Source organism: Mus pahari, chromosome 7 (genome assembly GCF_900095145.1).
Source record: "Mus pahari chromosome 7, PAHARI_EIJ_v1.1, whole genome shotgun sequence".
Taxonomy (NCBI): Eukaryota; Metazoa; Chordata; class Mammalia; order Rodentia; family Muridae; genus Mus; species Mus pahari.
Window position 1 is genome coordinate 78,920,110 of NC_034596.1, and position 14,763 is coordinate 78,934,872.

Consider the following 14,763-nt stretch of genomic DNA (forward strand, 5'->3'; position numbering starts at 1 on the left):
TGTAGGTTCTAAAGAAGCAGCCACCAGAGGGCAAATCAGTTTCCAAATACAGTAAAAAACAAATGCATAGCCATGAGAATGACAAATTTGCTTGGCATGGCGGCACAAGCCTGTTATCCCAGCACTTGGGAGGCTGACACAGGGGAATTGTTAGATCAAACTCAGCAAGACCACAAGACCGACCGACCGACCGATCTCTCTCTCTCTCTCTCTCTCTCTCTCTCTCTCTCTCTCTCTCTCTCTCTCAGATTTGCTTATTTATTTTATTCATGAGTACACTGTAGCTATCTTCAGACACACTAGAAGAGGGTACCAGATCCCATTACAGATGGCTGTGGGCCACCATGGGGTTGCTGGCAATTGAACTCAGGACCTCTGGAAGAGCAGTCAGTGCTCTTAACCACTGAAAGCACTGTCCCACCAAGACCTTTTTCAAAAATAAATTTCATCCAAAAAATGTATTAAAAGGATATAAGTTTAAAAATATACTTAAAATCTCTACTGCTGAAAAATGTGTTAAATTTAAGCTTATAAATATTTTTAGCATTTCGAAGGTCTGAAATGTTGCTATATTAAGCCATTTAAGAATCATTAGGGCTGGGCTGGAGAGATGGCTCAGTGGTTAAGAGTGCCGACAGCTCTTCCGAAGGTCCTGAGTTCAAATCCCAGCAACCACATGGTGGCTCACAACCATTGTAATGAGATCTGACACCCTCCTCTGGTGCATCTAAAGACAGCTACAATGTACTTAGATATAATAATAAATAAATTAAAAAATATATATATAAAAAAAGAAAAACAACCTCTTTTAAAAAAAGAAAGAATCATTAGGGCTGGAGAGATGGCTCAGCGGTTAAGAGCACTGGCTGCTCTTCTGAAGGTCCTGAGTTCAAATCCCAGCAACCACATGGTGGCTCACAACCATCAGTAATGAGATCTAACGCTCTCTACACGTGCATCTGAAAATAGCAACTGAGTACTTATTTATAATAATAAATAAATCTTTGGGCCAGAGCAAACAGGGACTGAGCAAGCAGAGTCAGAGTGAGCAGAGGTTCTAAAAAATTCAATTTCCAACAACCACATGAAGGCTCACAACCATCTATGCAGCTACAGTGTACTCATATACATAAAATAAATAAATAAATCTTAAAAAGAAAAAAGGATCTAATGATCCTGCTCATCACATCTGTTTTTGATTCGCATAACTTTATCCAAATTAACTTCTGGTTAAAAAGCATTTCCTGACTTTAGGTCTTAAGAAAATTTATTACTGATTAATTGACCATGCTTATCTTGGGCGTTTAGGGTCCCTTTCTCTCAAATGAGTGCTACCTAGAATACCGTGTGCTCCTGCAGCAAACCTCGCCTCTCAGGGCTCTCAGCAGCCGACTCATTCAGCCCTAAGACATTTCCTTAAGGAACAAGGGCACATTTAACATATTGCGTGTCATCTAAAATATTACAGTAAAAGATATATCACCTTTTATATTCAAGGATCTGAAAAAAGTAAACATAGAACAAAAATAGAACTCATATCTTAGCATTAAATATTAATGCTTGGTACATAAAATATGCTACATCATGTAGAACAAAATGCTGAGAGATTAAGTACATAAAGTAAATGAGTCACTAGATTAGTTTCCTGGACACTAAAACAGTCTCTCAAAGGCTGTACGTTGGACACAGTGGCAGGGTGTTGTAGAGCTACTGCAACACTAACGGCATTCATCACTAGAGATGAATCACATGAGAAGTAGCATTTAAACTCACAAAACTCTTACCTTAGTTTTCTCATCCACAACTCTGAGCCCATCCGCTGACACCCACAGAACGGCCTTCACTGCTTTCTTTCCCGTCTTTTAAAAGAGAAGGGGGAGGGAGGAGACACACCCATACATAATATTAAAAAGAAAACGAAACTCAGAAAATACAGATTTCCATCTTCCAACAAGTCACAAGGAGAGAGAAAGCCCAGCTTCAGGATAGATGCCCAAAGCCAGGTACTCAAACCACACTGCAGAGACATTCAGGAAGAAACAAGCCAGACTTACTACTTCAGAAACACAACACGAATCCTAAGATAAACTAAGTAAGGGGGAAGAGACAGACAAAAGGAAAGCCAGGGTAACACACTCCAGAAAAGGCAAACCCGTTTAAAAACTCAGTTGAGAAACCTAAGAGTCTGATAATAATACATAAGGAGTTACACCACAAGGAGACCTGCAGGTACAGAGAGTGACAGATAAATCTCAATCAGCTCTGAACCACTCTGCTATCCTCTGAAAACTGGTGTGACCCTTTGTCACCTGAAATTTTCAGTTAAAAATGGCAAGAAACCATAATTATCCTATGAACAATTCTTAAAAGAGTAATTATTTATCCCCTCAAGATTAACAATAATTTAGCTTAGATTTTAAAAAATATTTATGTATTTTCTGTATAAGGATGTTTTGTCTGCATGTATATCTGCACATTAGAAAAGGGAATTGGATCCCATGGGATGAGAGTTATCGACAGCTGTGAACAGTCATGTGGGTGCGGGGAACTGAACTCAGGAACTGCAGAGCCACCGTTCCAGCCCCAATTTAGCCAATTTTTTAAATTTAACATTAAATGTAGGGAAACATTCTGAGGGCATAGGAAGATTTTAAAATTACAGCTAAGCTAAGGGTTGGTTTTATTTGTTTGTTTTCTGAGACACGGTTTTGTGTAGCCCTGACTGTCCTGGACTCACTGTACAGAGCAGACTCGCTGCAAAGTCAGAGATCTGTCTGCCTCGGCCTCCTGAGTGCTGGGACTAAAAGCAAGCACCACCATGGCTTTTTTGTTTTTTTGTTTTTATGTTTTTGGGTAGCAAACAAGAATCACTTTGAACGAGCTGATAATTTTTTTCTTCTTTGAGGGAATACCATGGTACTTAATGCCCTTTCTTAACTTGCCCATGGATAGAAGTAAACTAAAACAAATAAAGGCTGAGGGTGGATATCAGATTATCATAGAAGTATACACTAAAGGGAACAGCAGCTTCTAGAAGGACAGGGAACAACAGAACTACTATTCTCCTTTCCATGTCCCCAAGTCCAGGAATCCTGGCTGTGGAAGCATGCTCTTAGTTTAAAAAGCCGCTGGGGCTTGTCAGCTCTACTGCCGCCACCGCCACCACTACTGGGTGAGATCTGAAACTTTTTAGCCACTGCAGATACAAGAGCACCTCATAGAGCACTGAAAAGCGATGCTCTGAGAACACGTCCCGTCAAAGCAAAGGGCCCAAAAGTCTGGGGCCCTGAGACTGTCTCGGTGTGGGCTTGAAGGTCGACTGGGCATGAAGCGACAGGAGGGAGTCAGGGGGAAAGGCCTCATGCACCTTCTAGGGAACTGGGTCTTAAATCCATGGGCAACGGAAAGCTACTGAAAGAATTAAACACAACCGCTGATTTGATCTCTGCTCTTACTTATCACATCTGATTGCGTGTGCACAGAGGACTCACTGGAGTCAGCTCTTTCCCCCTAGCGTGTCATCCTGAAGATTAAACTCAGGTCATCAGGCTTGGCAGCAAGGGTCTTTAGCAAACAGTAAGCTACTGCACCAGTGCTAGATTTGCATTTTTAAAAACACTCTTATTTTTAATTGCTCTATATGTTTATGCACAGGTCTGTGCCTGTGAGAACAATGTCTGTGGCTGTCAGAGGTGGTTTTGGTTCCTCTGGAGTGTCAGTTATAGGCAGTTATGAGCTGCCTCAAGTGGGTACTGAGGCCTGAACTTGGTTCCTCTGCAAGAGCAGCAATGCTCTTAACTCAGTCAACTTTCCAGTCCCTAGATTTGCATTTTAAAATATCACATTGCAGCAGTGTACCTGAGGTCAGATAGAGATCAACAAGCAAGATTCCAGGCAGAAAAGAATCAGGATGGAGCTATCTTGGCTGGTGACAACCTCTGTGGACTAGAGGAGCCTTCCACTGCTTTCATTTGACACACTGATGCTAAGCTGGAAGAAATGAGTTATACTTACAGGAATGGGTTTTTACATTGTTTAAATCAGGGATTGGCACATTCTCTGTGAAGGCATTGTTAGCCATATATTCTGCATGGCAACTCCTCAACTGTCATTGTAGCACAAAAGAACCCACAACATGTGAGCAAACGGGCATGGTCTCCTTACACTAAAACTTGATTTTCAAAGACAAATAAATATGGTGGGCTATGCTCTCGAGATTTTTCTAGAATGTAGTCATTTGCTGAGTCTTTGGGAAGATAATTCATTATTCTGTACTGCACCCCATATTTATAACCTATCCAGTATTAGACTGTGACTCACACCTTAAGGTTTTATTTAAATCTAAAAGTCTATGATTCCCAAGATCACTAATGAGGTGGCTCAGCAGTTAAGAGCACTGACTGCTCTTCCAGAGGTCCCGAGTTCAATTCCCAGCAACCACATGGTGGCTCACAACCATTTGTAATGAGATCTGATGCCCTCTTCTGGTGTCTGAAGACAGCTACAGTGTACTCACAAATGAATAAATCTTTAAAAAAAAAAAAAAAAAAGCTCACTAATGAGATAAGAACACAATGCCATAAACAGAATTGATTATTTGGAGACAAGATAGGTTAGGGTAACACTTAGCTCTGGAGAGCTGAGGTTTAAAAGGATGCAGAGTGTTCTCATGTCAGCCAAAGAGATGCCACGAAGGCCCCAGCAAGCAAATGTGGCACAGCTTTCAAGTTCCCAGAAGCAGCACCTACACTCAGAGATAACTCAGTCACCACAGAGTAATAATGACATATTAGCTAGGCAAGCACGATACAATGTCCCTTATAATAAATAAGAGACTTTTCCCACAGGGAACTTGGATTCAGCTGTTGTTATTTTAAATTTTATCTAAAAATTGAAGAGAAAGGCCTTGAAGTCACTAACTTGGTACTGGAATTTCTGAGGATAATGACACGCTGAACAAATATGCGCACACTCTCCAAAGCAATAAGGCATAGAAACACGACTCCCCCAGATCGAAGGTTGGCTCCATGTCTAATGGCTGCTTCATTAAAAGTTCCCATTCTTTTCCAACTACATTACCAGGAACTCTGCCTGTAGTCTCAGCCTCGCTGCTCTCTCCAGAGGCCTTCGTTGTAATTTCTCACATCTAAGTTTCCTTCTGCTCTAACAGCATTTGTTACTGCTGAAAACTTTGGTAATATTTCACTAATACTGACTGACTCTGTATTATAGAGTGAACTTAAGAATATACATGCCATTTATTCATCCACTAAATCTGAATATTGTAGAGTACAAACTGAAGGCCACATACTACCCTGGGCACTGAAAATTCTACCACAAACAAAACAGGTGAAGCTCTGAGTCCTTGGAGAGAACTTACATTACAGTGATAAGGAGACATGGAAACGAATAAGGAAAGTAATTGTATGGAACGACGAATGAGGTACAGCAAGACAACGCTGGGAAGGGCACAGGGAGCACGTGTGCAGGCAATGGGAAGGGAACTGTGTGCATGTGTGCAGGCAATGGGAGTGAGACTCTAAGACAGCTGTAAATAAATGCTTCATTTAGACAAGACTTCGAGCAGAGAAAAAGATGGGGAAATGTGTCGTGCATATCTATGTCTAGATGGTATGTGTTCCACACAAGTTACAGAAATACAAAGGCCCTGACATAGAAGTGTGCATGGTGTCTCTTTTGAAATTATTAATAAACAGTGTAGGATGAGATGAGAGGAACAAGGACAGAGGGAATATCTATACTATGACTTATAAGGTCCAGAAGATTCTTTGGTAAAGACATTACTGCTGAGGTTGGTATTAATCATGAGGCAAAATTAAATAAAGGTGGCTCAAAAACCCGTCTTGGAATCCTATGCTATACCATTTCTGTGACAGAAATATCAGTACGAAGGTCAGAACATCTGGCATACACAATATTGTGTGACATTATCTATGGAGAGTTGCACGCAGAGAAGGACCCACAAATAAGGAAGGAGACAGAGATTTAGGAAAGCTAGGGGTATATGATTGTCTATTTCCCAGATGAACAATGTTTCAGGGAGAGTCAAACCATGCCAAATGTTGAGAGCAGTCTGGGATGAGGGTGGTACTCATTGCAATAATGTGAGAGACTTGAAGGGAGCAGCTTAGTGAAAAGCCCCAGGCCAAGGCAGTGGTGGGTACTCAGTGAGATCCACAAACAAGATGGTGGAACTGAAGACACCAAGACACTTTTCTAAAAATAGGTTTTATCTTTAGGGCAATCTATTGGAGAAAGAACTACCTCGGAAGGAGGGGCTGGAATAAGAGCTGAAACAGGAAGAAACCAATGGAAGCCAGCGTGGAGAACGTGCTTGTCAATCCCAGCACCCAGGGCAGAGGCAAGAGGATGCAAGTGTCAGCCTGCCCTACCAAAAGGAAGAAACAAGAACATACAGGCACAGGTTACAGACAGGCAAGTGGATGTGACACTGAGACCGAACCCAGATTTTCACTCACACCAGGCAAGTGCTCTACTGCAAAGTCACAGGCCTCAGCCCTGCTGGGTTAGTGAAATAGGAAGCAAGCTGAAAAAAGTGAACAAAGTAAGAAATTCTGAAAGGGTTCCTTGCTATTGTTTGTTTTGTTGTGGTTTTGCTTTTTTCTCACTATGTAAGCTCTCCTATTTTGAAACTCACTATGTAGACTAGGCTGGCCTCAAACTTACAGAGATCCACCCACCTCTGCCTCCCAAACACTGGGAATTTCTGAAAGTTTAAGGAAAAACAAAGAAGTATAAAAATTACCTAAAAACAAGAGAGTAACTGTGTAATGAAAATCACGATGTTTATTCACCTTTGTTAGGAAAAGATGGTACATTCCTGTACTGGATGGTTTTGTGTGTCAACTTGACACAGGCTGGAGTTATCACAGAGAAAGGAGCTTCAGTTGGGGGAAATGCCTCCATGAGATCCAGCTGTAAGGCATTTTCTCAATTAGTGATCAAGGGGGGAGGTCCCCTTGTAGGAGGTACCATCTCTGGGCTGGTAGTCTTGGGTTCTATAAGAAAGCAAGCTGAGCAAGCCAGGGGAAGCAAGTCAGTAAGTGACATCCCTCCATGGCCTCTGCATCAGCTCCTGCTTCCTGCCCTGCTTGAGTTCCAGTCCTTACTTCCCTTTGTGATGAACAGGAATGTGGAAGTGTAAGCTGAATAAATCCTTTCCTCCCCAACTTGCTTGTTGGTCATGATGTTTTGTGCAGGAATAGAAACACTGACTAGGACAATTCCCTAATATGTTTTATATACTAAAGCTGACTTGAGACTTGAGAACCACTGAGATGTTATGAATACAGTGTGCGTATGTGAGGACCTCTGAAAATTAATAATTTACTCCTTAAAATCTAAAGGAAGTTAGTAACCAAGACCTTTAAAAGATCACTGCATAAGAAAAAAAAAAGATGGGCTGGAGAGATGGCTCAGTGGGTAAGAGCACTGACTGCTCTTCCAAAGGTCCTGAGTTCAAATCCCAGCAACCACATGGTGGCTCACAACCATCTGAAAAGAGATCTGACACCCTCTTCTTGTGTCTGAAGACAGCTACAGTGTACTTAGATATACTAATAAGTAAATCTTAAAAAAAAAAAGAAAAAAGGAAAAAAGGGAGACAAAAGGTGAATATAAAAGTTTATGGTTACTCTTACCTTATGTCTCTTCTTTCCTCTCAAGTCAAAGTTTTGTCCTATTGTACTTTCATGTGTGTGTGTGTGTACATGTGCACAAGTGCGCAGAAGACAACTTTAGGTGTCATCCTCAGAAACACTGTCTGCATCCTTTGAGAGAAGGTCTCTCACTACTCTGGAATTCACCAATTAGGCCAGACAATCTGGGCAGTGAGCCCCAGGGATCCTTCTGTCTCTGCCTCTTCAGCATTGATGTTATCAATGTATGTGTGCTATCATATCTAGCCAACAGTCCTTACATTAGTGCTACAGTTCAAACTCAGATCCTCATGCTTGTTAGACTGACTTAAGCTATCTTTCCAGACCCTGAAATATGCTTTCAAAAGGAAAAAAAGCAAATCCTAAAAATTATCTAAGAATACAAGATGTATGACCTGGGGTAGGTCAATGATATCTGCACCAAGTTTCAGAAAAGTTTGAATTTTTGCATATCAAAAATGTACTAAGTAGGCAAGTTCTTGAACTTGTCTTCATATGTTGGTAAAGTGTAGTCTCATGAACTACCAGTCAATCCACCCAACTATTTTAAGTAGCAAACTAGAAATCTGGTCAGGGCATATTGTAAGCTACAAAGCTTGATATAATCACTGGTAAATGGCATAAGAAGAGATCTCAGGCATTACGTAGGCATTTCCATCTATAGAGTTGGTTCTCTTATAAAACGGGATAGAGACTACTTACACTTAGCTCATGAGATTTCTCAAATATATTAATATGAATTCCTTTCAAATGTTTAAGTGGCATGTAGCTACTTGGTAATAAACTATTTGTTTAATATGGCAGCCACACTAATAGACATGCACATAATAATCTCTCAAAAGTTGAGTATATTAGGGACCACAGAGAGCAATTAGCTAGTTTGGGAGAAGTTAAGCTCAGATGCAGTTTCCCCTTCCTTTCCTTTTTAGATGTTCATAGCACAATTCTGTAACCCATCAGATGTGTATGATTTTATCACTGGAGTTTCTGGAAGCACTGTTGTCACCATGGAGATAAGCAAGAGTGATTGGATCAAGAGGTAAAATTGGGGAAGAAGGTGGCTTCTTGGCTATGACTAATGAATTTGAAATCAAGACTAACTTCTTCCACATACTTTTATGTAAGTGTGTGGTAGAAAAAAATTACTATTGTTCTCTTTACATGGAACATTAATCCATACAGACTTAAAGACTAGACAGCATAATAATTTATGAAGAGATGTACTAACAAAAACTCCTTACCACCTGCCATTTATATTGTGTTTTTTGAGACAGGCTGGCTAGCCTCAGAGTTAATATGTAGATGAGCCTTAAATCTCGATTCTTCTTCCTCCACCTTCATGTGCATAGAATTAAAAGTGTACACTCAGTACTATCTCTCCTACTATCGTGTGTGTATTCTTGGGAACTGACCCCAGGCCTTACACATGCTAGACAAGTGCTCTACCCTGAGCTATACCCACTGCCTACTTCCATTTTCAGCATGAGTCAAGGACTTGCTAAAATGGCAATTTTTCAATTATTCTACCTTAGTCTACTGAACAGATAGGATTACCTGTGTGCCAACATGCTTGGCCCCTCAAATGCTAATGTATAAGATTCTTCATTTTTAGGGCCACTGAGATGGCTTAGCAGACTAAGGCACTTGCTGCCAAACCTGAAGACCTCAGTTCCATTCCCGGGGCCCATGTAAAGGAAGAACAACTGTATTCTGATAGTGCCTCATGGTGCAAGCACATGCACAGGTACACACACGGACACACACACATACTACATGTAATAAAAAGTTAGAACCATTAATTTTTGGCTTTTGCTAAACAATAGCCTACTAGCAAACTCAACACATCAAGTCTTTTCATCTTGTTTCTTAGAGATTAATGTAGGGAAAGAAAGAATGATAACATCTGGTGTGGTTTGAAAATGCTTGGCCCTATTAGGAGGTGTGGTCTTGTTGGAGTTGGTGTAGCCTTGACAAAGTAGGTGTGGTCTTGTTTGAGGAAGTGTGTCACTGTGGTGGTGGGCTTTGAGACCCTCCTCCTAGCTGCCTGGAAGACAGTAGGCTGTTTGTTGCTTCCTTTGGATGAACATGTAGAACTTTCAGTTCCTTCTCCAGCACCATGTCTGCCTGGATGCTGCCATGCTTCCTGCTATGGTGATAACGGACTGAACCTGTAAGCCAGCCCCAATTAAATGTTGTTCTTTATAAAAGTTGCCTTGGTTGTGGTGTCTCTTCACAGAAATGGAAACCTTAACTAATACACCTGGAAACTCTAAAGGCTCAAGATTAAAGAATAGTATTTTAGTTAAAGCACATTCCTGGTGAGGTTGTAAGTAATGCTTTTTCTTTCTTCTTTTTGAATAAAACTGGGCTTACTGTAATTTTATAAACTATATAACAAAATTGTTCTTCTATAAAAAGGGCCCTCCCTATAACATAAACATGGTTTCTTTATTTATTTAGAGGTCGAGTCTAGTATGTAGCATTAGCTGTCCTGGAACTTGCCATGTAGGCCAGGATGGCCTCAAAAAGCACTAAAAAACTTGGAAGTTTTATTTTTATTTAATGCACATAGAGTGCTTTGCTTACATGTATGGCTATGTACCATATGACAATATTTACAGAGGCCATTAGAGGGTGTCAGATCCTGTGGAACTGGAGTTAGAGAGAGTTATAAGCTATGATTTGGGTGCGGGGAAGTAAGCCAAGTTCCTTGAAAGTACAAGTGCTCTTAACTGCTGAGCCATCTCTCTAGGCCATGAAAATAATTCATATTGTCATATATGTTCATGGTCATCAAGTTAAGATTGCTTAGTGTTTTTAAGACAATATTGTGGGAGTAAAAGTCACTAGTAGGATTGTTTAACTCATTTGTTTTATTTTTTGAAGCTGTGCCTTGCTGTTGTAGTACTAGCTAGTCCAGAAGTTACTACATGGCCCAGGCTAGACTTAAACTTATGGCAATTCTCCTGCCCCAGTGTCTCAAGTGCTAGAATTACAGGTGTTGCACAATACCTGGTCACTATTAAAAAGATCTCCAAATAAGCTGAGTGTGAATCTTTAATTCCAGAACTCAGGAGGCAGCAGCAGGTGAATCTGACTTTAAGACCAGCTTGAACTACATAGCAAATTCCAGGGCAGCCAGAACTACATAAGAGAGATCCATTATCAATAAGCAAACAAATAAATAAAAATCTCTGGTTAAAATGAAGTGTTAGGGTCAGTCATGGTGATGTGTAGAAAGCAAGAACATCATGAGTGGAAGACTAGACTCTCAGGTATTTAAGGATTGCCTGATTAACTAACAAGATGCTGTCTCAGACAGAGGGGAAAAGGGAGAGGCACAGAGTGGATGGCTCAAGCTCAGTGACAGTGCTGGCTTATCATGCTCTAGGCCCTGGGTTCCATGAGCTAGTTTAAACTACTGGGAAAAAAATAGTTCTTGAAAAACTGTAACAAAAAAGTAATTTACTAGAAATAAAATTCAAAGACAACTATTACTCTTTAAAATGAAAGTTGAATGGCTAAGGGATGTAGCTCAGCAGGTGGAGTGCTTGTCTAATGTGTGGCACTAGATAAAGGGATGCTCCCTTCAGTAACTCCAGTACTTTCAGAGGCAGGAGAATTAGAGGTTCAGGTGGTCTTTAGCTAGAAAGCAAGTTCTAGGCCATCCTAGGATATAGGAGACCCTGTCTCAAAACCCCCAAATAACAGCCCTCTTGCCCCTCTCCCGCTCTAGGAGAACTGAAGTCTGGAAGCACCAGCTTATATTCCCAGTTATTTATGAAGCTGAGATAGGAGGAACATCACTAAATCCAGGCCAGCAAATTAAAAGATCATGCCTCAAAATAGAAAATTAAAAAAAGGCTGTGGAAACAGTTCACAGGAGCACTGGCCTGGCACAACCCCCAGCACTGCAAAAGAAAAACTGAAAACCAAAGTGACTGTATAGCACAGTGTTTAAGGGTTCAGACTATGGAGAAAGGTTATCAAGGTTAAAATACAAGCTCCTATCATGTAGAGGATCTGGAATTAAGGAAGCCATCTGAACTCAGCTTCCTCACTAACCATATAAATGTTATTTAAAGATTAAAATGATTCCTAAGGTTTTCATATGTCATATAAATTCAGCATGTGGCAGTTAGAGCCTGAGATTGGGTTGGTCTGTGACACTGGTTGTGAGCTACCCACGTGGGCGCTGAGAACTACACTCGGGTCCACTCTAAGAGCAGCAAGCACTTTGACACTGGGCAATTTCTCCAGCCTCTTATTTTGTTCCAGCGTTGGGAGACAGAACAGAGGGCCTCATGCATGTTAACACTGTGCAAACACTCTGTCTCTAAGGGACATTCCGGCCCTGGTACTTGTGAGGATCTGAGCAGTGAACAAGCATCACTAGGAAAGGGTAAGGGCACCTATAAAAAAAGCATCCATGCAGCAGATTTTGGTAGACTATTAATTACAACAGATTTTCCTAGATCAGCAATACAGGTTAAAGATCACAGCAGAATCTTCAAAGGTAAGTTTATGTACTTTCACAATTTATTCCCTTGAAATTTAACTTAGATTAAAAAAATAATATTAAATGTAAATTTTGGGATACCTCAAATTTTTACCTGAATCTAATTTTCTTTCTATTTCTGTCAGTTTTGGGCCCTAATTAAAATCTACCTGTTAAAAATATAGATAATACACTAACAGAACTGATTTTGAAAGATCACATAACATTTACCTAATAGCAGATGTTAAAGAGATCATTAAAATAACTTACTTGATTCATTTATTGGGTTTTCTCAGAAATGAGATTTAGTATAAAAAAAAACAAAAAAAACAAAACCAAAACCAAACAAGCAAAAAACAAAACCAAACAAAAACCAAAACCCAAACCAAAACAAAACAAAAAAAAAAAACAGGTAATATCATACACAGCAACTAATTCATTAATTTTTATACATAGTTAGATCTATTTCTGTTTTGCAAAGAAATCAAGGTTTTATTCTTTTAGCAAGTCAGTGCTGTACTGGGGTGTAACTCCTTATATGAACAAGCACAACCATGGCATTAAACTTACTTTTCCAAAGAAGCCTTTGAAGAACTTCCTTTCCTGGAGGAACAGGGGACAAGTCGAGTGCTATTATTATATAGGCTAAATGTCCCAGGTTTCACATCAATGAAGACATACAGAAGTAAATGAGAAGGAAAGATGGGAGAAGGGGTGGGGATGAGTTTTATAGAGTTATCCATACCAGGAGTGACAGGGGAAAGGAAAGGTGCGTGAAAATGCAGGGAAACACACTGCACGACCTAAGAATCCAAGGGAAGAGAGGAACTCAGAGCCTGTATTCATGCAGGACAACTACTCAATTTAGGAATCTCTATTTTTCCAACAGAGATTATCCAAATTTGGCAGCAGAGAAAAAGATTAGAAATATTAGTTGGGCATGGTGCTGCATTTAAAATTCATAATAACAAATAAAAGGTTAGTTCTACATACATTTTGCTACTTAAAATCAATGGTAGTCATTGTGGTGGCACGTGCCCATCATCCTATCTCCTTAGGAGGCTGAGACAGGGCCTCCTGAGCCCAGGAGGTCAGGTCAGCCTTGATACCATAGTAAAAACCTGCCTCCTAAATAAAAATAAACCAGGATCCTGAGAAGCTGCTCCAGGTCAGCCTGGCCTTCACAGCGAGACTCCAGATCAAAAGCAAGCAACCAATGCTGGTAAAGCCCACTTCCCACTATGTGTAAGGCTGAGGCTGAGGTCCTGGCACTGCAAACACAACACAACACAACAGAAACAACCCATAAAATTAAGTCACGAGCCCACATCCACAGTCTCAGCACGCCCTGTCTAAGGAAGGAAGCTTCCTTAGACACAGGGGTCCCCATCTACGAGCATCAGTCTGCATATAACCCACGCATCAATTCTACAACACAGGGACAAAGAACAGGACCTACTCCAGGCGAGACTAAGTGAAGCTAATGTTTACACTGGGCACAGAGAAAAAATGAGAACCAAACTATGTTCATGGGTCACAAATGGAACAAGAAACACGTTTTGTTTCACTGTTCTTTTAAAGCAAAGACTCTTGCATTAATATAACCATACAATTATCAACTCTCAGGAGAAGGGAGCCATAACAAGCAATGGTCCTACCACCAATTTGTTTTGTTTTGTTGCGACAATCTTACTATGTAGCCTGGAACTCACTATGTAGACCAGGTTGGCCTGAACCTCACAGAGGCCTCTGCATTTTGAGTGTTGGAATTAAAAGGGTTCACCACCACAAGTAGCCCTACCATTAATTTGTAAGTACCATTTACACAAGCTGATTATTAAGTAAAATTTGAAGAACTTATGTAGAGTAGATAGGTTCAAATTCCCCCAATCCAGTTTTAAATTCCCTTCTTAGGGCTGAACTATACTCTTAATCCTTTACTTTTTATAATCAACTTTTGTTGCTGCAAAAATGTCTAGTAAAAGACAATTATGGTGAAAAATGAGTTCATGAACTCATTAAGAGTTTTTAAACACAAGAATGTTTGAAAGTCATAGATGGCATCAAATATTTCTACAAGACACTCTAAACTGAAGCTGGAAAAATAATCATGTGATCCAGGTAGCTTTGCAGCAAGACTAAAATTATTTCTGCTGCCAAGTTTGGTGGTCCTACTTTTGTTAGACTATGAGTAACGATCAGCTTTCAAGGATGCAGCCAAAGTTACAGATTCACCATTCTCACAGGGTGGGGAGGCAACAGTTAATTCAGCTCCTAGAAAAGCTCTTGTTAAAAAAGGGTTTTTTCTTTTTCTTATAAAAGACCCCAGATGTTAAAGAAAAAAAGGTGACATGCAAAATGCATAAAAGACAGATATCAGATTAGAGAATATTAATGTTCTTTTAAAAACAAGTTATGATTCTTTTACCTGCTGAAATAAGAACATATATTAAAACAAATATATCAAATAGTGAATAAAAACCCCAACATACTAGAATTACTTATACAATGAAACGAATCTAATACCAAAAGGGGGGGGAGAGACACAGAGAGAGAGGGAGGGAG

The 14,763-nt window shown here is 40.2% G+C and overlaps 1 protein-coding gene across 7 annotated transcripts in view; it reads right to left on the minus strand.

The window, feature by feature from the left end:
• The window catches only part of Numb (NUMB endocytic adaptor protein), a 126,913-nt gene that overhangs the window by 15,346 nt on the left and 96,804 nt on the right, over positions 1–14,763 (minus strand). For 5 of the 7 annotated variants that reach the window (XM_029540992.1, XM_029540988.1, XM_029540989.1 and 2 more), the window contains 2 exons: positions 12,769–12,801; positions 1,785–1,859 (listed from right to left, as the gene is read on the minus strand). In XM_029540992.1, the coding sequence (XP_029396852.1) occupies positions 1,785–1,859; positions 12,769–12,801 (108 nt within the window). The remainder of the gene's footprint in view (positions 1–1,784; positions 1,860–12,768; positions 12,802–14,763) is intronic. The other 2 variants (XM_021201567.1, XM_029540991.1) reach the window with 1 other exon arrangement.